General features: G+C 45.4%; 1 protein-coding gene across 3 annotated transcripts in view; it reads right to left on the reverse strand.

Moving 5' to 3' along the window:
- The window catches only part of ASTN2 (astrotactin 2), a 759,574-nt gene that overhangs the window by 267,670 nt on the left and 470,327 nt on the right, over positions 1 to 21,577 (reverse strand). For all 3 annotated transcript variants that reach the window (XM_070430790.1, XM_070430789.1, XM_070430788.1), the window contains one exon: positions 18,800 to 18,988. In XM_070430790.1, coding sequence (XP_070286891.1) covers positions 18,800 to 18,988 — 189 coding nt within the window. The remainder of the gene's footprint in view (positions 1 to 18,799; positions 18,989 to 21,577) is intronic.

The raw sequence follows: 21,577 nt of genomic DNA on the forward strand, positions 1-21,577 counted from the left end.
GGTGTGCACATAAGGAAGCAGAGGTCAGAGGGTGGTGGCCATGAAACCGTGACATTGACCAAGCACAGACTGGCCGTCCAAGGAGGTTAATGGGAGGTAATCCAGCAAATCACTGTCCAGTAAGCGAGGTGTCAACATTGAGTAAAATAATTGGACCGATGTACCCAGCGAAAATCCGTAAGCATTCGAGAGATAATGGAACAGTGAGTGATAAGGAGCAAAAGGTGCATGCACAACAAATCATTCTGGACAACTTGACAGCTTTTCCTGACAAAATTATGAAATTAATGGTGGAAGGAGATATAGCAAAGGTTATACGCATCTGAGATCTGGCGAAATATCGAATAGGGCCACATGTCATGTTCAGCTTGCCAAACTCATCACAATTGCCTCTGATTCCAGCAGAAAGGGTCTAATTCTAACCATTGATGAAGCGAATGCACATGGAAAGAGGGAGGGCTCCTGCCTAGCCTTCTCTTGAAGAATTTGGGAATCTCAGGACAGAAATCAAAGAGAGACTGTTCTATGCTGTTAGGTGCTGTAGGAATGAAATAGCTAATTGTTGCGATAATTACTATGCACGAAAAAGCCAGCTACATGTTAAGCTTGATATTGCAGGACCTTGTAACACACAGAACGCCACCTCAATTTCCCAGCCTCGGTTCCTTCCTGCCACCCTCGCCATAATCCGTGTGCCCTTCCCACCTGCTCGTGTTTCTCTAGCATTCCCTGACCCCGGTGCCTAGTGTAACAGCAAATTCTAAATATCGATTTATTTCTTAATGATCTTCAAACACCAGGAAAGATACCACTAGTTTTGTTCACCTCCCAGACTCTTTTTATTTTTCCCATTTTCCCAGAGTGACACAAATTTTCACCAAAGCCATGTGCCTTTTATGGCACTCCCGAGCCAACACCAGGTCCAGGGTCCTCCCATGTCCACCTGGGGGCAATAATTAATTTATTCATTCATTCACCTTTTCAGTAACTTTTTTCATTATGTCAATAACATTCCTGCCTCGGCCAATCCCTCATCTATCTCACCATTCACTCATTTATCACTTCATGAATTCATTCATAGGTTCACTCATTTACATATGTATTCTCATATATATATATATATATTCATCTACCTATTAATTATATTAAAATATATTCATATATACTCATCCACTGCCTAGGCCATTCCATTTTTCATTCTCATCAATCCCCTCATTCACTCACTCATTCACTCATTCATGCACTGAACACCACAATGTTCGCTGGGTGCTAAGTCAGGACCTGACTTAGACACTAATGTACTAGTATAATAGGTGTGGCATCTACTTTTAAGAAATTCACAAGCTGGGTAAAAAAGGTGAAGGGGTTAAAAAGTAGAAATTGGTAGGTACACAACAGTCACGGGGATGTAAAGGACAGCCTAGGGAAGATGGTCAATAATATCATAATAACTAAATACAGTGCCAGGTGGGTACTTAAAATATCAGGGAGAACCCTATGCCAAGCGTATGATTGTCTAACCACTACACTGTACATCTGAAACTAATATGAAATAGTACTGAATGTCCACTATAGTTAAAAATTAAACTAAAAAGGAATTCTCAAGCCGGTCAAAAAGACAAAGAAACAAACATATAATTGCAAATGCTGTGTGGTCGGGATGGAGCACAGGAGGGCAGGAAGTTGAAAAAAAAAAAGGAATCCACACATCCCCAGCCCCCCTGTAAGCTTTAAAGGCTCCTTCCTTGCAATGGATGATGAAACCAAATTTACTTAGTAAGTAAACTCATTTGAGACCTGAGCCCAGACATCCTCTTCCCACCACTCAAGCGCGTGACCACTCTGTGTGTTCACGGTCTATCACCAGTGCCCATAGTGCAGACTAGCATTTCAGGGGGGAGTGACGTGGGTGAAATCAGATCAGAAAGGCGTGAGAAGCAATTGGAAAGGGAGGAAGTAGAAACTACAAGTTTCTATTAAGGAGTGTGTCCTTCAAAGCGAGGAAAGAGAAGGTTGTGACTGAACTGGGGATTAGGATCGAATCCTGGACAGGGCATCAAAAGAATCTCATTTGGTGCAGCCACTGTGGAAACCAGTATGGGAGGGGGGGGGGGGTCCTCAAAAAAGTATAAATGAAATTGCCTTATGACCCAGTGATCCATTTCTGGGTATATATCTGAAGAAACCCAAAACATCAATTCAAAAGAACACACGCACCCCCATGTTCACTGCAGCGTTATTTACAATAGCCTAGACATAGCAGTGATCTAAGTGCCCATCAATAGACAAGTAGGTAAAAAAGCTGTGGTACATAGATACAGTGGAATATTACTCGGCCATAAAAAAGAATGAAACCTTACCATTTGCAATAGAATGAATGGACCTAGAGGGTATTATGCTCAGTAAAATAGTGAAAGACAAATACATATGATTTCACTTATATGTGGAATCTAAAGAACAAAACAAATGAATAAACAAAATTGAAACAGACTCATAGATACAGAGAACAGACTGATGGTTGCCAGAGGGGTGAGAGGCTGGAGGACTGGGCGAAAAAGGTGAAGGGACTGAGAAGTACAGACTGGTAGTTACAAATTAGCCATGGGGATGTAAAGTACAGCACAGGGAATGTAGTCAATAATACTGTGATAGCTATGTGTGGTGCCAGGCGGGTACCAGAATTATCAGGGGGATCACTTCATAAATTATACACTTGTCTAACTACTATGCTGTACATCCAAAACTAATACAAAACAATGAAAGTGTGAACAGTAATTGAAAAAAATAAATAAAAAAGAATCCCATGCGTAAGGACAAGCATGTCTATCTCTGCAGCTTTCTTCCATGCTCTTCCCTTTAACTGTCTTCATTTCTGCTGCCCCCACCATGACCGTGAGCTGTTTTATATTCTTCTGTAAATGCTTGGACTTCGCACACAGCCTGTCGTATGTAGTTGCTAAGTTAATACTTATAGAACGAAGGTCACAGGTTGTACAATGGGTTCACACACCACCCGGAACCGCTCTTTATAGAGAGGAGGTAGGAGCAGGTCGGCTGAGTTGGGACTGCCCACCGAGCAGCCAGTATAACCAGTGGGGTCCTGCAAAGCTGGGGAAACAGAGGGAGCAGCGTGGGCGAGCCAGAAAGGTAAGCAAAGTCAAAGGTGATAAAGTGTAGAGTTAACACAGGGCAAAACTGAACTCGGGCTCAGCCACAGGATTAAAGCAGGGGACTGGAGTGGGTGTGTAGGATTATCTTGTAGAAAGGACACTGGCCACAGAAAATGAACCCAATCAGCCAATGTCACGAGCCTGCATTGTTTGCACAATTTCCTGGAAATGTGCACTGGTTCAGGAGCGCCAGCAGAGAAAACAGTGTAAGGGGCGTGGGGAAAATGAAGGCTTTCGCTTCGGAGGGGTGGGTTTTATTAGAACTGTGGTTAGTCCATTGAACAAAAAGCTCATTAGAAAGTCGCTGGGGCTCTCAAAAGTATTACCCATTTTCGTAATTGCATTCCTTCCGATTCCTCCATGGGTTTCTCGACGCTGCCTGCACACTGCGCCGATTAAAGGTGTGTGGGGAGAAATAGCTTCTGGCTCACTTGTCATGTGAGCCCGGGGCCAGATGCCTGCATTTCACATCCCTCACGTTGTTAAAAGGAAGAAAAAGGAGCACGTTGGTCCAAATGTAAAGACCAAAGGGCAGGTGGCGATTTGCAGCGGGTGCTTTGACATATGTATTGCGACAAGCTGAGGAGCCAGAGCGTCAGCCGCCTCAAGATTTCACAAGGTCACGCGGCTCATTAGGGGCAGAATCAACATCCAAACCCCAGTTGGTCTAAGGGCAAAGCCCAGGTCCTTCTCCAGGGCCCCACGCTGGCCCCAACAACGGGATCGATTTTGTAAAAGGGGAGATTCCTCCTTCAGGTTGGCAACCTAGGATTTGGGGAAGGGAGGGAGGAGGGGGCCGGAGGAGAAAGAATAATTTTGCACTAGTTTCAGACTCAAAAAAGATTACTCTCCAGCTGTCAGCTGAGCCCACAATCACCGTGGAGTTTTATTAAGGAGCAAGAGCCGGAGATGAGGGAAGTGACAGATTTAAAATTAACTTGCCAAACTCCCCATCAATATTGTGACAGTCCCCAAGCACCAGTTCAGCGACCCAGTGCGGCAACTTGACAACATTAACATAACTTTGTTGGAACAAAATCTTCCCCTCTGTCTTTTCAAGAGGAGCTAATTTTGGGGGCGACAGGTATTCTTCTGTCTTTTTGGCACTTCTGTGACAGGCCCCTTTGGGCCAACCCAGGAGTGCCTGTTTCAGACACTTCCATTCTTCTTCTCTCTCCCTGGGGACCGTCACCCACAGCAGGATGGCAAAGTGACTCAGAGAGATGCTCCTCCCCTTTAGGGGCCTACCGAGCGAACACAAACCAGGGAGGGGACCCCTACACCGGCCGCTTCCTGGACACGGAAGTGAGTTCCCTGTAGTCTTTACGCTTGGAGCAACGTGCTCCCTGTACCAACTCTTATCAGCTCACCACAGTCTGTCCCCTTTCTGTCCTTCACCCAATAACCTCTTACATCCCAGCTTCGACATTACTTCCTGAAGAGCATCTGGACTCTGAAACCCACGTGGGTCCCCGATGTTTGTCCCCGGGGCACCCTGACGTCCACATGTCACCTGGCACAGCTCACTTGATGAAATTTCACTTGAATAAACATCTGTCTTTTGGCGTCTATGAGCTCAGGAGGTAGACTAGATAATTTATCATGTAATCCAGGTGACTTTTATCTGGGATAAATGCTAAGCCAGACAGGGCTCTGGGACAACAGGCATAAACTAGAACTGTCCTAGTCACACTGGAATGTCAGGTCACCCTACAAATACCGGCATCTCCTGCAACCGCCTGGTTCTCTTTGTGTCTCCATCGCTTTGCACAGTGATTAAAACTTACCAAATGTAGATATATTAGTTCAGTGAATGAACGTAATAGTTTCTTTATCCTAAAGATAAGCTCATGGGACCTTCCTGTCTTCCTTCCTTCCTTCCTCCTGCCTTCCAAATTGTTAGTCAACTTCTATGCATTGAGCCCTGTTTCTTTTTTATCGCTGGGAATACAAATAAACATGCTTTAGCCTGGAGGATGGAAAGGGACAATAAACAGAATGTCCTGAGCATCTACCATGGGTTAGTGGATTTAAACACTGTGTGTTATTTAGCTACCAGACCAATGAGGTAGTTAAATATATTCACCTTGTAAAAAAAATAAGAACAATGAAGTTCAGAGAGGGCAGGTGACTTGACCAAGGTCACACAGCGAATAGCAGCAGAGGTGAAATTTAATTCCAGGTCTGCCTGAGTCCAAGCCATGGTCTCATCATCCAGCTGTGCCAACGGCCTCAGCTTCCTAGAGGGAAAGTGAACTATGAGCAGTGTGGGGTATAAAGTGCTGTGAGGGAGGGTGGGTCCAGGTCTGCAGACAGTGTTAAAGCTTCTCTGACCCACCATCTCATGCGCTTTGTACACAAACTTAATTAAAGAAAACCAACTGCTCACTCTGAGCGCCAATAACTGCTGAAACTGTAGTTGTGAGAAACTGCTAGGTCTCAGGGATTTATAGTAATGAACGGTCAAAGAAGGTCCCAGGTCTCTTTTCAGCAGGGAAGGTAGACATTAAAGGACCACACAAATGTTAAGTTTTTACAAACGTTTCATAGGAAAAATAGCACGAGGACCAGACACGGGATTTTTTTTCATCCTTATTTTCATGGAAAGGGAAACTGAGGCTGGGTGGATAAATGATCAAGTTCACATTGCGGAGATGTGAGATTTGAACCCAAATCCACTTGACCCCAAAGCCCACGTTGCTCTTCGTCCCTCCCTTTCCATCTGAACAATGTGGTCAGGAAGCCATTAGTGGGCCACAGCACATCCCTCACCACCACTGTCTCAGCTCTGTGACCTCGGGGTCTCCATACACAGGTATACAGAATGGACACAGCACGGACTCATCTCCATGAACCTACCGTCAGGATTAAAGCCTGTGAAGCACTTTGCAGAGTGCCTGACCCATGGCGACGTGCTCAGGAAGCAGCGATACTTATCATCACATTATTTTCTGGCAGCGCGGACGTACTGGGCGCACTAATTTGGTGGTCCATCACACATCTAAGGTCCTGCGTTGTTAGCTACCTTTTAACGTGGGCGTATTTTTAGAACATTTTCCCACTCTGCTCCCCATCCTCAAGTCCCCCAGCCTAGCACAGCGACACCAGGGAGTGGAGTGGGTGACCAGGCGGTGGATGAGGGGGCAGGAATGGCCACCTGAGGGTGGGTTTCCGGTCACACTGCCTACATTTCCATCCTGGCTCCCCCACTGGCAAGCCGAATGCTGCTGAGAAAATGAGTGTCAGAGCCTCACCATGACACTGTTATAAGAACTCAATGGGTTTCATGGGGTGCAGCTGCCCCCTGGCTCCACCTCTCTGTCCCTGGGAGCTGGCTGCCCTCCTCCTTGGCCGCTGATGGCTCTTTCTCTCTCTGGCCTATGAGAACGAGAGCCCCCAGGCTCAGGGCTGGGGCTGGCTCTCCACTTCTCTCTCTACTCCCTGCTGAGTTTGTCTCCTCTCATTTCTTTTTATATCATCTATATGCTAAACAATCTGCAATTTGCATTTCAAGCCTGGCCTCTCCTGGGGACGGGCATATCCAGCTGGCTTCCTGATATCTCCATGAGGGTATACATTAGGCATGACAAGATGATGCCGATGAGTACCTGAAGTTTTATTACACTAGTGTCGGCTTTTATAAACGACTGGGATTTTCCACAAGAAAGTTCATTTTTAACATGCTCGAAATCGAATGTCTGTTCATGCTCCCCTCCCTATGCCAGCTCCTCATATGGTCATTTTTGTCTCTGTCGATGGCACTTCTATCCATCCAGGCTAAAAGCCAGGAGCCAACCCTGCCTCACCCTCCTCTTCCTCATCAGTACATTCCGTGGCTCTGCCCTGAGAATACACCCAGGATCTGCCCACTTTTCTCCGTGTTGAATCCTACGACCACGCTCCACGGTCGTCCACCTGGACCCCTGCAAAAGCCTAGAGATGTCTTTCTCTGCTGCCACCCTGCCCGCCAGCATCTATTCTTCTCACCCCTTTAAATATCTGAGCAAGGTCATAGCCCTTTTTCCCTCAACCCACACACTGGCTTCTTCCAAAGTACTGCACTCACGTGACTCCCAGGACTCGACACTAATTGCCATGCTGCCCCCTCGATGTCCATTACCTTTTCATCTACAACCTGTTCTCCTACCACTTGCCTCCCCTCTATGCCTACACTCCATCCAGCGGGGCTGCTTTTTGTTCATGGAACATGCCAAGGGCCTGGGAACCTGCTGTGCCCTCAGCCCGGAAGCTCTCCCCAGGATAACTGCAAGGCTCACTGTCTCACCCCTTAAAGCCCCTGCACACCTGTTACCTTATCAAGAGCTCTTCCCTGTCCAGCCTCCATGAAATAGAATTCCCTGCCTGGATACTCTGCACCCTTCATCCGACTTCCCCCCATGCTGTGTACGCTTGACACAGTACATATTTATCTGCCAATTGCCGCCTACACTAGAATGTAATTCACGAGGGCAGGGTTTTTATGAGTTTAGTTCGCTGTTGTATTCCGGTTTCCTCATGAGTGGCATACAGAGGTTGGCCAAAGTAGGTTTCACAGTTGTTCGTGTAGAAAAAATATATAAGACAAGAATAAATAGTAACACAAGAATAAACTCTGTGTTTTCCATTACTCACAACTGTGAACCTTCTTCAGCCAACCCCACATCATAGGTACTCAATGAATGTTTTTAGATACAATGGTGCCTGGTGCAGGGTCAGTCCTGCATGTCATTGTTAGCATCATTACCATGGTTACTACTACCACTCCTATCACTTTTACTGGTACTGGACCCCTTACATTTATTATCTTAGCTGTCTCACAGCAACACAATGAGAATTAACGACCCCTATTTTACCTATGAGGAGACTAGGCTGAGAAAGGTGACATCACCTGAATGAGGCCCATCAGCCCAGAGGCAGAACCACCTGTCTCCAAAATGCCGTTCTCTCCACCTCCCTGGGATCCCTACTTTTTCCAGGGCGGGCATAGTATTCATCAATGGGATTCCTATACTAGAATGTTCCCTGTGTCAGTGTTCAAAGTCTGTCTATGGAAGACTTTAAGATATATCACTAAGTGGGGGAAAGTGAAAAACAATGCACTTTATGAATCTTTTATGAAATAACAGGGGCAGGATAATATTTAATCTTATTTGCTCGGACTTACATACCAAAAAACAAAACAAAACAAAACAAAAACCCACACACACCACACTGGAAAGACACCTAAGATACTAATAAAAATGGGTGGAGGTCGGGAGAAAGGGATGGGAGGAAACAGGGAAAGGAGTGACTCTGCTCATTGAGTGTCTTTAATACTCTTTGTTTTTGAACTTTGTGAATTCAGTGTCTACAAAGAAAAATAAGCCAACCACATTGCCACAGCCAAGAGGAACCCAAGGAGACAGACAATAAGGGTAAGGTAGTGACTAAGCTGCCTAAGGTTCCCTCTGCTTGAGCAAACTCCAGACAAGCTTTGCCCTGGCTCCGGGTCCCTGGCCTCTCTTCTCTAGTGGTTCTCAACCTTCTGGGCCTTTAAATACAGTTCCTCATGTTGTGACCCAACCATAAAATTATTTTCATTGTTACTTCATAATTGTAATGTTGCTACTGTTATGAATCATAATGTAAATATCTGATATGCAGGATGGTTTTAGGCGATCCCTGTGAAAGGGTCGTTCGACCGCCAAAGGGGTCTCGACCCACAGGTTGAGAACTGCTGTCTTAGAGCATTTTCTCTGACAATGTTTCACTGTAAATGCTGTCTCTGCCCCTTTAACATGTAATTTATTTTTAAAATTTATTTATCTTTATTGTTGAGGGTATTACAGATGTCCCTCATCTCCCCCCTCCATTTCTCCCTCCACCCAGTTCCCACCCCACCCCACTGTTGTCTGTGTCCATGGATTATGCATATATGCATATAAGTTCTTTGGTTATTTTCTGCCCGTAAATCTTTTTAAAAGCCTCCTGCCAGTTTTATAGCCCAGCAATGTCTTTCTCAAGGGCCTGGGAGCCCCCTCTTTGAAACCCCCTCTTTGAAACGCAGTCATCAAGGGGGATGCAGAAAAACACTTTTGCAAATTCCAGAGTAACTGCCACGTACAGGACATGGCCCATCGGCAAGTCCTGCAGCGCTTTTCCATGCTCACCACAGCCCTGAAAGCACCCCTGCCTTGTTTCAATGGGAGGGAGCTCAGACCTCTCTGCCCTTGCAATGGCCTTGAATATAGTCCTCCATGCCTGCCCGGGGTAATTTTTTGCTTTGATAGTCATAACACTGGGTAAGATCCTGGATCAGGAAAAAAAAAGGGCAATAGGTAAAAACCAAGGTAATCAAACAACTGACTTTATTCAAGGCTATTGCAAGAGGGCTACTGCAACCTAACAGACTGAGATAATACCAAAAAGAAGCACATTCCTTCCTACTTTCTACCATGTTTGACTCTGTGAGTCTTGTCCAGCTTGCATGTCCAAAACCTGGCACATAATAAATACACGATGTATATTGGCTGAACCATAAGGCGAAAGGCAATTTAATTCCAATGCAGTTTAAATTCAAGCGAGGCTGGCACCTCCTTTGCAAATACAGCTGTGGCACACCTGTATGGCCTCAGGCTTGTACATTCCCAGCGGCTGGGTCCTCACGAACTGCTTAGGAGCAGTTTGAAAGGAACAGACACTTAAAGGGGTATCGCTTGGTGTAACCATTCTCTGAACTAGGAGATAGATGGCAAGGAAGGTGAAGCCCTTCATCCTCTTTCTTTCCATCCACTCTAGAAAGCACCCAAAGCAAGTTACAGCCGCTTCAAGGTCACAGCCAGTGCCAGGACCCTCACAGAGAATAGAGAGGCGGCAGCTGATTTGAGGGTTACAGGTTCTTTCAAAGTCGTCAGGGGTAGACTGAACTAAATAGGACCGGGCTATCTGAATGCCGGCCGCTCCAGCCCCGAGCGTTTGCCTGCTAAGTAGCTGCACATTTAGTGGGCTCCTCGGAGGATCTCAGGAGACATACAAGTACATGCTCATGTTAGACTCTTAAGAGCCACCTTTGAGGTGTGCCACTAGGTTATCATTAACGGTGATTATTCAGTGGCGATGTTACATAAAACCACAGCCACTGCCCTTGGAGCTTTCGGTATTAATTCATATCCAATAAACCGTGATCATGGCTTTCATCAGAATTGTTACTAAGTATATTTCTATTCAGGGCACCTCCCTGAAATGGAAATATTTCCCTAAAAATTAATTATCTTGATACACACGCGTAGGCCGATTAATGTGATCTTAGAATAGACATGCCTTTTCATTTCTCTGGAAGGAATACAAAGAAAGCAAATGCTGGTGAGTTAGCATCCGCATGATCTCGAGCGTGCCAGCAGACACACTCCAGCACAAGGTTTCGCAGTAAGTGGTAACCCACAGATCCTCAGATTTGTGCTAGGAAAATGTCACTACCATTTGCGTATGTCCCTGCACTTTACAGAGCATTTTAACCTGACTTTTCTCATCCCCTCTCCCTCCCCACGATAATTACCCTCTAGAGCTGGTATTATCATGTTCCCGGATTTAGTGGTGAGCAAACTGGGCTTAGAAAGGTTGTAAGACTGTGCAAAGTCTTACGGCCATAAATGGTCCCGTTCCTGTGGTCCTTAAGTAACCCTTTGCGTTTGAATGCCCATCCTTCATCACGACTTATCTCTGCAATCCCATGATCCACCTGGATGCTCATGTCCAAAGATGCTCTGTGCTCTTACTTGCCTGGAGCCCTCTCCCACCTGGCTAACTGTGAACCATAGCCTATAGGTGTCTGTCAGCATCTCTTTCAGGAAGTCTTTTCTGCCTCTTACCCACACCAATGCTGGACAGCGGCCGGACTGCTTAAGAGTAAGAACCTTGACTATCTCTTTCATCTCTCCATCCCCAGTGCTTAATAACTCTTAGGCGCTGGACAGAAAAAATTGTTAAATGAGAAAAAGTGGTAAAAGCCAAGAGGGGAATCTCTGACCCCAAGTGCAGTCCTTCGGCCCCATCCCACACCCTCCTGTAATGAACAAAACGGCAATAACAACACCACATGATGTCTGAGGGGCTATGATTTCTGCAGAGAGTGACCTACCAGGGTTGCCTTAGCAAAATGCAAATCGAGTCCGATTTCAGTGCTGTGGCCTGCATTGATTCAGGATGCCTAATCCTTGGCCAGGGGATGGGCCGGCTTGTACCTTCCGAGTGTTTATTTATAAAAGAGATTGCTAAGCACATTAGTGCATTAGCAGTGCAAACAAGATCCCCAGGAAAGGCAGGAGATACTTAGAAGAACGAACTGCCTGGAGTCACTCTGGAAGCACCCATTATGACCAAACAATCGCTGTGCTAATGACAACTGCTCTGCTAATTACAGCCGCTTTGCTAATTAGCATCTATCCTTATCTGTGGGGCAGGTTCCCCAGTGGACTCTTCCTTCCCAGTACTCAGCCCAGCCTGAGTTACTGCCTGCGCTGGTGTGGAATGGAATTGCTGTGGTTCCTTAAAAATGGTCTCTGCTTCAGATGCCCCAATGATTCAGACGGGCTTCCCTCTCCCGGAAAAAGGACATCGTCAGGGATTTTGAAGCCAGAAAATTAGAAATAAAACCAAAAAAAAAAAAGAGGGGGGAAGAGAGATGTGAAATGGACCTGGTTGCTTTGGTTGTTTTAACACCTTCTGCAGACTAGACACACATTTTTAGGTTACTTGGAGGACATTCAGAAAATACTACGTCTAATTTGTTTTCTTTATAAAATGACCGTGTTTGGTATATTCAGAGATGTGGACGTGGAGAATAACACTTAAAAAAAACTTGAAGTGGCTATTTTTCTTTCTTCTCTCACTATAATCAGCGAGAAAGTTTAGAGGGGTCTTATTTAAACATGAATTGCGACTCCCTGCTCCCAGGAAGACACCAGAAAACCAAAGCTATGGAGGCCACTCAATAAGAGGTGACTCAGGGCCTTCCGCTAGGGAGCGAGTGGCTGCCGCCAGCGAGAGGCAGCCTTCCTCCTGTCCTTACGGAGAGCCCTCTGCCAGGCCGGGCATGGGCCAGGAGTGCCTCATCCTGCAATCACACATCTTACCCCACCCTGTCCTCTTCCGTGGCTCAGTATGCACTCGTGATAAGCAGATGGATTGAAAAGCGCCGTCCAGGCAAATCTTTCAGGAGCTCCTCAAGCTCGTTGTAGGCCACTCTTGGAAGCTCACAAGCAAATAGCTGCTGCTGGCAGAACCCTCACTTTGGATAGGGCTTTTGCAAAATCTACCCGTGCAACTCGTGCAGCCCCCATTCCCTAGCAGCCTCTCCTCCCTGCCATGGCTGAGCCTCCAGGCTCAGTAACAGGTCTTGACTGATGTTTTTCTAAATCCAGGCAATCTGTAACCAGAGCTGACCTTTCTTACAGGAATGAGGTGGGATGGATGAGAATGGGGGAGGGAAGGAAGTAAAAATCAAACCACCAAACCACCAAATACCACCAACCTTTGATGAGTTTATCTCACTCTAACAGTCTGCCAATTCCCTCACTGAACAAGAGCTGAGGGGAGCCCGGCTGGTGCGGTTCAATGGTTGAGTGTCGACCTATGAACCTGGAGGTCACGGTTTGATTTCTGGTCAGGGCACATGCCCAGATTGCGGGCTCAATCCCCAGTGTGAAGAGCGCAGGAGGCAGCGGCAATTCGGGTGCGATCTTTGACTCTTCATGTTTCCACAGAACTTGACAGTTTACTAAAGACTTTATGTCCATGCATCTCCGTCTGAACTGGACTCCTCGTCCAGAACTCTCCTGGCAGCAGCCAGTCTCTTAAAACAACCCTTATTGCCTCCTGGAGATAAATTCCCTTGTGACTGTAGTATCAGCTCTGTGTCTTTTTATATTATTTTACTGTAGAGAGTAAGACGCATGCTGTTCTCTATCACTGGAGGCCTCTCCTTTAACCCTTCCATCTTTCACACCTCTCCAAACCTTTCCCCCTCTCCCTCTCCATCTCTTTAACCCTGTCCCCGGTCAACATCACTTTCATTCCTTCTGTGCTTGCCTGTCCCTGCTGCGGCCCAGACTGTCACTGAACGCCTCCTCTACTTTGGTCTCTCTCTCTGTCTCTGCTCTCTCTCTCTCTCTCTGACTGTTCCCTTTATCACTCTTGCCCGTCTCCATCTCTGTGTGTGTGTCTCCTAGCGTGTGCCACACTTAACCTTCACACTAGGTGGCTGGCTGATAACTCCTGGACTTGTCAAGGTCCTAACCACATCTACACGCTCATCTCCCAGAGACAGGCGGCACCCTACAGGTGGCTACCTGAGGACGTGGCCAGGAATGGGGTCCTTCCTGCAGAATCAGGCACATGGGGGGCTTTGCCTCACACCCCTGCTTGGTTATGAATATGACATCTCCCTAGTGCCCTTGGGTCCTCCCTCTGCTGAGTCTCACCACTTGCTAACAAGGGCTATTTCCAAGTTATACGCATCCCTTACGACAGAACCAGTAACCAGGAAACTGGTTCGGGAGTCAGAAACTCTAACTTTTAATGTCGAGGGGCCCCACATCAAGGTGACCACTGGGCAAGTTATAGTGGTTCCTGGGCCTCGGTGTCTCCATCTGCACCACAAGGAGTTAGTTCTGAACTGGTGAATCTTTAAATGATTGTCCAGTTTGGAAACTTGGAACCTGAGACTTTTTCTAAAGCAGAAATCTGGGATGCTCTTTTGGAGATTCAATAGAGGATGTTAAAATGCAGACCTGTCTCCTCTCAGCAGTTGCTGGGTGCAGGGAGCTGGGCAGGGGCAGGGAGAACGGAGCAGAGCTGTGGCGTTCACACTGGGGACTCGGCGGGGATATAGTTGGAAAGCCCAGACCAGGCAGTTGTCAGGAAAGGAGGCAGATGGCAGGACAGCTGGAGGGGTGCCTGCTGGCTACTCAGGAGGGCTGGACTGGAGATTACTTGCAGGAGGGAGGGAAAGGAGGTGAGAAATGATGTCTGCCTTTGATGCTGAAGAATCTGCAGGCCTGCCTTCTGGAACTTGGGGGACAAGGGAGCTACAGTGCTCCCCTAAACCCCCATAACCTGTCCGGGGCTCAGGGAGGGAGACTTGAAAGAGGTGAATTTAGACTCATCAAACTGCCTTAGCAAGTGGCTCCAAGAGGTGACGTGGTCTGGAGATGGAAACAGTTGCAAAGAAAGTTTAAGTGAAGCCAATGATGAGAGAGCTTACGTGAAACGGGCTACTCTGATTTAATAATAGTCTAGGAAGTTCTCTAAATCTGGAGGCTGTTATCCAAAGAAAAAGAGTGGGCTGTTCACTATACTCCCTTCCAGGAGCAAATCAGGGCAGACACAGACCCTGGCTATTCAGAGACACCTCAAATTGAATGGTTGGGAACAATGGACAGCATGTGAGGCTGAATAAAAACGCCTCATGGGGATAAAACTGTCTGAGCCTGGAGACTCCCCTGCCAGGCTTTAAGGAGCCATGCTCTCTCTTCCTGCGCAGTCTGTTGGGAGGAGGAAGGCAATCCCTCTGGGCCATCAGGAGATCTTGATCATGGGCTAGCTCGGCAGTGACTTGCTTTGTGACCTTAGCCAAGTCCCTTCTCCATACATAAACTAAGACCTGGGGATTCCATGAAGCCATTCAAGATCTAACATCTTGCCCTGGCCAGTGTTACTCAATGGTTAGAGCGTCAGCCTGCACACCAGAGGGTTAGAGGTACAATTCCTGGTCAAGGGCACATACCTGGGTTGTAGGTTCAATCTCCAAATCTCCAGCCCTGGTTGGGGCACATACATGCAGGAGGCAACCAATAAATCTCTCTCTCCCTCTTCTACATTCTCTCCCCACACCCCCTTCTCCCTCCCTTTCACTCTCTCTAAAAATCAATGGGAAAAAAATCCTCACTCCTCGGGTAAGGATTAAAAAAAAGATCTAGCATCTTATTACCCAATGGACCAAGCTAATCTTCATACAAGAGAATGAGAGCTAGTGCATTTGGTCACTTACCACATGCAGCCACTCTGATGGTAGCTGTGAAAAATCAAACCACAGGAAACATGCAATGTGCCTATCACAGTGCCCGGCACCTGAAGCAACATCCCTTTATAAGAGGAGGCAGGAGGACTATGCTTGCCATGTGTGGGACCAGGGTTTGGAGCAGGTCTTTCTGGGGATCTGTTTTCCTGACTCTACCCTCTGCTTATCCCTATGTCTGAGCTTCTTCGTGGACAGGAAAATGCCTTTATGGCTCTTTTCCCTCTTCCAACTCCTCATCCTCCGAGAAGCCATTTATCAAGACATAGGTTGCATTTTTACACACTAATAATGAACTATCACAAAGGTAGACTAAAAAAAAAAATACCCAATCCCATTTACAGCTGCATCAAAACATACAATACTTAGAAATAAACTTAACCAACAAGGTAAAAAATCTGTACACAAAAATTGCAAGACACTCCAGAAAGAAACTGAAATAGATACATACTGGTATAAATGGAGGCATATGTCAAGATCATGGATAAGAAGAATTAATATCATTAACATGTCCATACCACTCAAAGCAATCTCTTGATTCAACGTAATTCCTATCAAAATACCCATGCCGTTTTTCACAGAACTAGAGCAAAGAATCCAAAAATGTATATGGAACCACGAATCATTCCTTATAATTCCTCTCAAAACGCTTCCCATGGGAACTCCTTGGAAATCACTGGCATTCCTTGGAACACCATTTTGCAAATTAAATTTTCATATATTTCTTTCAATAGCGTGAAATCTGCAAGCTGGTAAATTCCTTTCTCAGCTACAAGGGGCAATTTATTTTTTTTTCACACAGCATTATTCTATCCATCATGATTCTCAAGGTAGAGTTTCATAGATTTTATTAAAACAACAGAAAACCAGTATTGTAAAATCTCAGTGTCAAGTAATTCATCCAGATTGTCCTTAAATTTCTCCCAGAGTTTTTCCAATAAAGCAGCATTCAGCTTCTGCTTAAGCCTCTGAGTAGCAAAAAGCAATTTGCTGGGAACTGGAGGGCTTGGCTCGGCCACTAAATTGCTGTGTGGCTGCCAGTCACTCTATCACCCTTGACTGATCCTTCAACCTTACCCTTTTGCCTGAAATTGCTCACTGGGCCTTGTCCATTATACCTCACAACTATCTCCCGACATTCCTTTTTATCTTCAATATTATTCCCATCATCCTGCTTCAAGGTGGCTTCAACCACAGACACCTTATTGACCCTCCATTCCAATCCTCCTGCCCCCCTCATCACAATCTACTTCAGAGGCGGCCACCACAAGGGTGGAAATTACAATGCAGTCAAGACATGCTCCCCCCCCTTAACCAGTAAGAGCCCTCCCATCTGCTATTAAAATAAAGACCAGGCCTACAAGGCTCCCGTGACCTGCCACCAATTACTGAGCTGGTTTTGCTGCATACCATCCCCCCCTCATTTGCTCAGCTCCAACCTCACCAGCCTTCATTGCCTGAAGTTTTAGAGAGTTTTTCCTTCTCAGAATATATGTCTCTGATTGAGACCTTTTCTAAGGCTAACTCCCCCTCATCTTCCAGGTATTAGTTTAATAACATGTCATGTACAAAGTAGACCCCAAAGCCTTATTACTGTGTTCTAGTCCAACAGATGTGCTCCGCCCCTCTCTAAACTACACCCACACCCATCTGCATTAGATCCCACTGCCGATTGCTTTCCTGGAACCCTGTATCTTAACTTCCTAGTACCTACTGCAAATGAAGTAAATGCAGAAGATCACAATCACACACACACACACTCACTCACACATTCACACTCACACATTTACACTCACACACATACTCACACATTCACACTTACACACACACACACTCACTCACACATTCACACTTACACACACACACACACACACACACACTCACAAACACAGAACACCTAAGCACCACAGGGTATGGGGCCATTTTCATCTCATTTTCACTGTATCCCAAGTCGCCAGCATGGGACCTGGGACATATTAGGTGCTCAGAGTGCGTGCGATCACTACCTAGGTGAACGCTTTTAGGGAATTCACATTACATTTCCATTCTAGTTCTATGAAATGGGAAGCGATGAGGTGTGCTGAGCTAGAGGGCAGGAGCAGGGCTTTGGAGCCAGCCAGGCTGACATGTGAGTCCTCTCTCTCTCATTCGATGGTGACCTTTCCCTCTCTGATGTTAACTGTTCAGGTGTGAAATGAAGGCCATGGGGCCTCCAAGGGTTTTACTGATGAAGCTAAACTGGCATTCTCCTGGCCCTCCCTCTCCCTGGAAGGGGGATGTGGGAAAGCCACTAGACATTTCCATTTCTTAGCAGGGTAAAGGGGGTGATCACAGTCCCTGCTCCCTAGGACCATGGTGAGGATGACATGACAAAATGGGTCAATGGTGCTAAGAATGCCCTCCACATGAGTTGAATTAATGTTAGTGGCCCTTCTTCTTCTTCTTCTTCTTCTTCTTCTTCTTATTATTATTATTATTATCATCATTATTATAGCTTGATATATAGTAATTCTTAATAAATAGCAGTCACTATTACCACTCCAACTACAATAACCACTATTATTAATCTGATGATGGGATAAGGATGACAATTTCTATAAGGGTGATGTTTCTTACTAGCTCTGACTTTTTTTGGTAAAACCTCAAGTGGTGGGCAGAACCTGCTTTGTAATATCCTGTCACAAATTCATGCAAAACTACCTAACAGTATAGTTGTTCTTTTTAAAAAAGAGAATTTCTTATACAGGGAATAGTTCTTCTCCCTCTACATCTTATGGGTCTTCAGATTCAGGCATGGATACACCCCACTCAAGGTCTTTCTTCTCCCAAGAGAACAACCTGTTACTTCAACCTTCCCAGGGGGCCTTTCTCAATGAGACTGCATGTCCAATCCCCATATCATCTGGCCAACCCAGTCCCAGTTCTGTTTGCTCTCATAAGAGAGTAGTCTCATAATTTAGTTTCTCATGTGCCTCTGTATTGGTTAACAGGGAAATGGGTCTTTGACATATTGCTAAGAAAAATGTAAAGGGGTTTCTAAATAGCTTTACAGAGATTTGGTGCGTGCATGCGTGCGTGCATGCGTGTGTGTGTGCGCGCGCGTGCGCGCAGATGGAGGAGAAAGGAGAAGGAGAGGTGTTTTAAGAATGTTCAAGAAAATATTAATTCTGCGTATCTCTGGGTAATGGTAATTTTATTTTCTACTTCATTAAATGTCTTTATTTTGGAACTGCTTGACTAGACTACACAGGACACTTCTTTGTAATACACTAAAAGATTAATTAAATTTTTAAAAAACTCCATTAACTGTACTTACAGGAGGATTTTATATTAAATTGAAAATATGTGGACAGAGTTAGCAAAATGGGAGGGTGGGATGAATAAGGGCTAGCTAGGTCAGAGAAGGAACCTCATGGACTAAATTTTCTGACTTCTAACACTCATGGGCGGGCATCAGTGAGCTTGGGGAGATGCTTGCCAGTGTAAGAGGACTCGGTTCAATGGTGCCCATGGCTCCTCCCGCCCATATTTTGGGTCAGTGACTCAACCAGTGAAGTGCCAAGGATGGCCCCCATACCTAAAGGTCATCTGGAAGACTTGGCCTTGGTTCACATGCTGGGTCCGGTTGTTGTAGCCATGTAGCATCTCTCCAAAGAGGGTGTCGTTGAATTTGGAGTCGGGCTTGAGGCACTTGGGGCCCTCGCAGACATCGGAGAGCATGAGGCAGGACTTCCCATCGGGCGCCAGCTTGTACTCCTCCACGCAGCTGCGTGACAGAGCAAAGCCGAGAGTTAGCAGCGTGTGGGGATGCCCCCGCAGAGGCGACCTGAAACCGAGGCCTCCTTCGCCTGCAAAACAGGTCAGAGTTTAGGAATGGAGACAGCTCTTCTGGCAGGAGTCTATCTAGGGCACAGGTGTCTTGAGAGAAGCACATTAATCCTGCAAATCGGTAAATCCAAGGGAAGTCATTTGTAACATTTCGGAGGAGCCGAGGGAAAACCCAGAGTGCACATTCATGCACAAAGGAAATTTAAAAATGGTTTTCCACGAGCACACAGACTTCCAGGAGCATGACAGACCATTTCACTGGGAATCATCAACTAGCTCCTCAAACCGGAACCTATTCCCAGTGTATCTGTCGACCAAGGTGAAAGACTAGTGCAAAAACAAGGTTTTTATTGCCCTGGTAGCTCAGAGGGGATTCTTCCAGGACCACGGACAGCGCAGGCAGCAGCTGCCACTTCTGTTCAATTAGCAATGTTCACAGCCTCTCCCGGCCTGTAAGGACCAGTCCTGACAGCACTAGAGCCCTCTGGACATACCTCTGCAGCAGGGCGCGCTCCTCTATGGACCGAAGAGGCAGCTGAATGGGATGTGGAAGTAATATTTGCGATGTTTGGGTTTGCAGTGGGAAAGGAATCTCTTAAGAGAGGCATGGAGAGAAGGGAGGAAGCATAAAAACCAGCCCCTGACAAACATCAACCCAGAAACGGGAATTCTTTGAGTGTCCACCTGTTCATGGTCCTTTGCTACACACAAGGGATAGAGCACACATAATAAACAAGAGCTGGACAATTGGAGAAACTGCATCAATATCATCTCTGTGTCTTTGGACCTCTCTAAGCCTTGGCAAGTCATTTGACTCTCCAATCTCCAGTTTCCTCATCTGTGAAATGGGGTAGACACTCCAACCTTCATTGACTAGGATGCTATGAGGTCCCGTGATACATTGGATGCAAAAACACCCACACAGGAATTGCAGGTAGTTAACAAGGTAATTGTAGGAATGGTGGCAATCGTGTTTCTATTTATTGAGCACATACGATCCACTGGGTAATTTGCATATCAATATTCGATCATGAAAAAAAAAGTAGTGTCATCATTCCTGCCTTACAAAGAAGCAAAATGAGGAGCCAAGAAATAAAGCATGTCACGCCAAAAGTGGCAAAGCTGGCAATCAAATGCAGGTCTCTTCCAACCAATGTGCAGTGGAAAGGTCAGGAAGAAGGCGTGTCCTGGTGCCCTGGTCATGTCTATTTCCCTTTCTGCTTGCCTGTGTTACATGTAAGCAATTAACCTTCAATAAAGTTGCAGTACAGCTAAAGCGAGTTCTAGAAACATGCAGAGTATATAATAAGGACTTGAAAAAGTGTAAATCCATGTATGCCAGGAACTTCCCAGAAAATATGAGAAATGATTTACACACTCGTGATTAAGTACACTTTTGTTGTAAATGATTTAATATTACCCAAGCTTACAGAGCAAAATGTGGAAATTCCTCATTTCCCACGCCACATATATTTTACTTCCTGTTCTAGCGGTCATCATTGTTAACTATTATGTATTCTTCCAAAGTTTTATCAGTGCATTTAAAGATACACATTAAATATAATTTATATATAAAGTATCCCCTCAAAATGTATACATACTTTAACAGATAATCTATTACATTTTGAAAAAGAAATGTAATTTAATAAGCACCGCCTTTGTAATTATTCAAAGTGTGTATACATTTTTGGGGACACCCGGGTGTGTGTATATGTGTATATGTGTGTTGTGAGACACGCATTTGTACCTAATACTATTTCTTAAAGATCTTTTCAAATCTGTATTCATAGAGATTTTTTTAATAGTTATTTGGCATTGCACATTATAAATGTACCAGAATGCTTTTAACTAATCTTTATTGATGGGCATTTTGGTTGTTTATAGCTGTTTGCTATTACAAACGGCACCATAATAAAGATCATTGCACATATATCACTGCACGTGTGTGCATTTCTGTAAGAGAGATTTCTAGAAGAGGGATTGCTGGGTCAATGTTTTAGGAATTTTAAAATTTTGACAGATCTTCTAAATGACTGTCCTCAGAGACTATGAGCTTACAATCTGTCACTGATGAATGAGAGAGCCCATTGCCCACATTTTTCATGTTCATTACTGCTGATCTGGGATGGGGGAAAATAGTGTACTTTTGTTGGGATTTGCATTTCCTGATGACTGGTGAGGTTCACTATCTTTTCATGCCATGGTCTGTGTATTTCATCGTCTGCAGATTGTCCGACCATATGCGTTGACCATTTTTCTATTGGAATTCTTACCTTTTTCTTTACTGACTTGTAGATGTTTTGCCTATTTTGTGAATAGTGACCCTTCTCCTTCCATATGTATTAACATTTTCTTCCAGTCTGCATTTGTATTTTAATCTTGCTTTTAAGATCTTATACCCTCTCTATCCTGGCTGGTCCTTTATTGCTTCTGAATTTTGTGCAATGCTCAAGAAGCCACACAATGACAAAACATCTTCCTTTATATTCTAATATATATAGTTTTTACCTCTCTAGCTCTTTACTTG

Source organism: Myotis yumanensis, unplaced genomic scaffold (genome assembly GCF_028538775.1).
Source record: "Myotis yumanensis isolate MYYU_CA2020_CCGP unplaced genomic scaffold, mMyoYum1.0.hap1 SCAF_12, whole genome shotgun sequence".
NCBI classification, from domain to species: Eukaryota; Metazoa; Chordata; class Mammalia; order Chiroptera; family Vespertilionidae; genus Myotis; species Myotis yumanensis.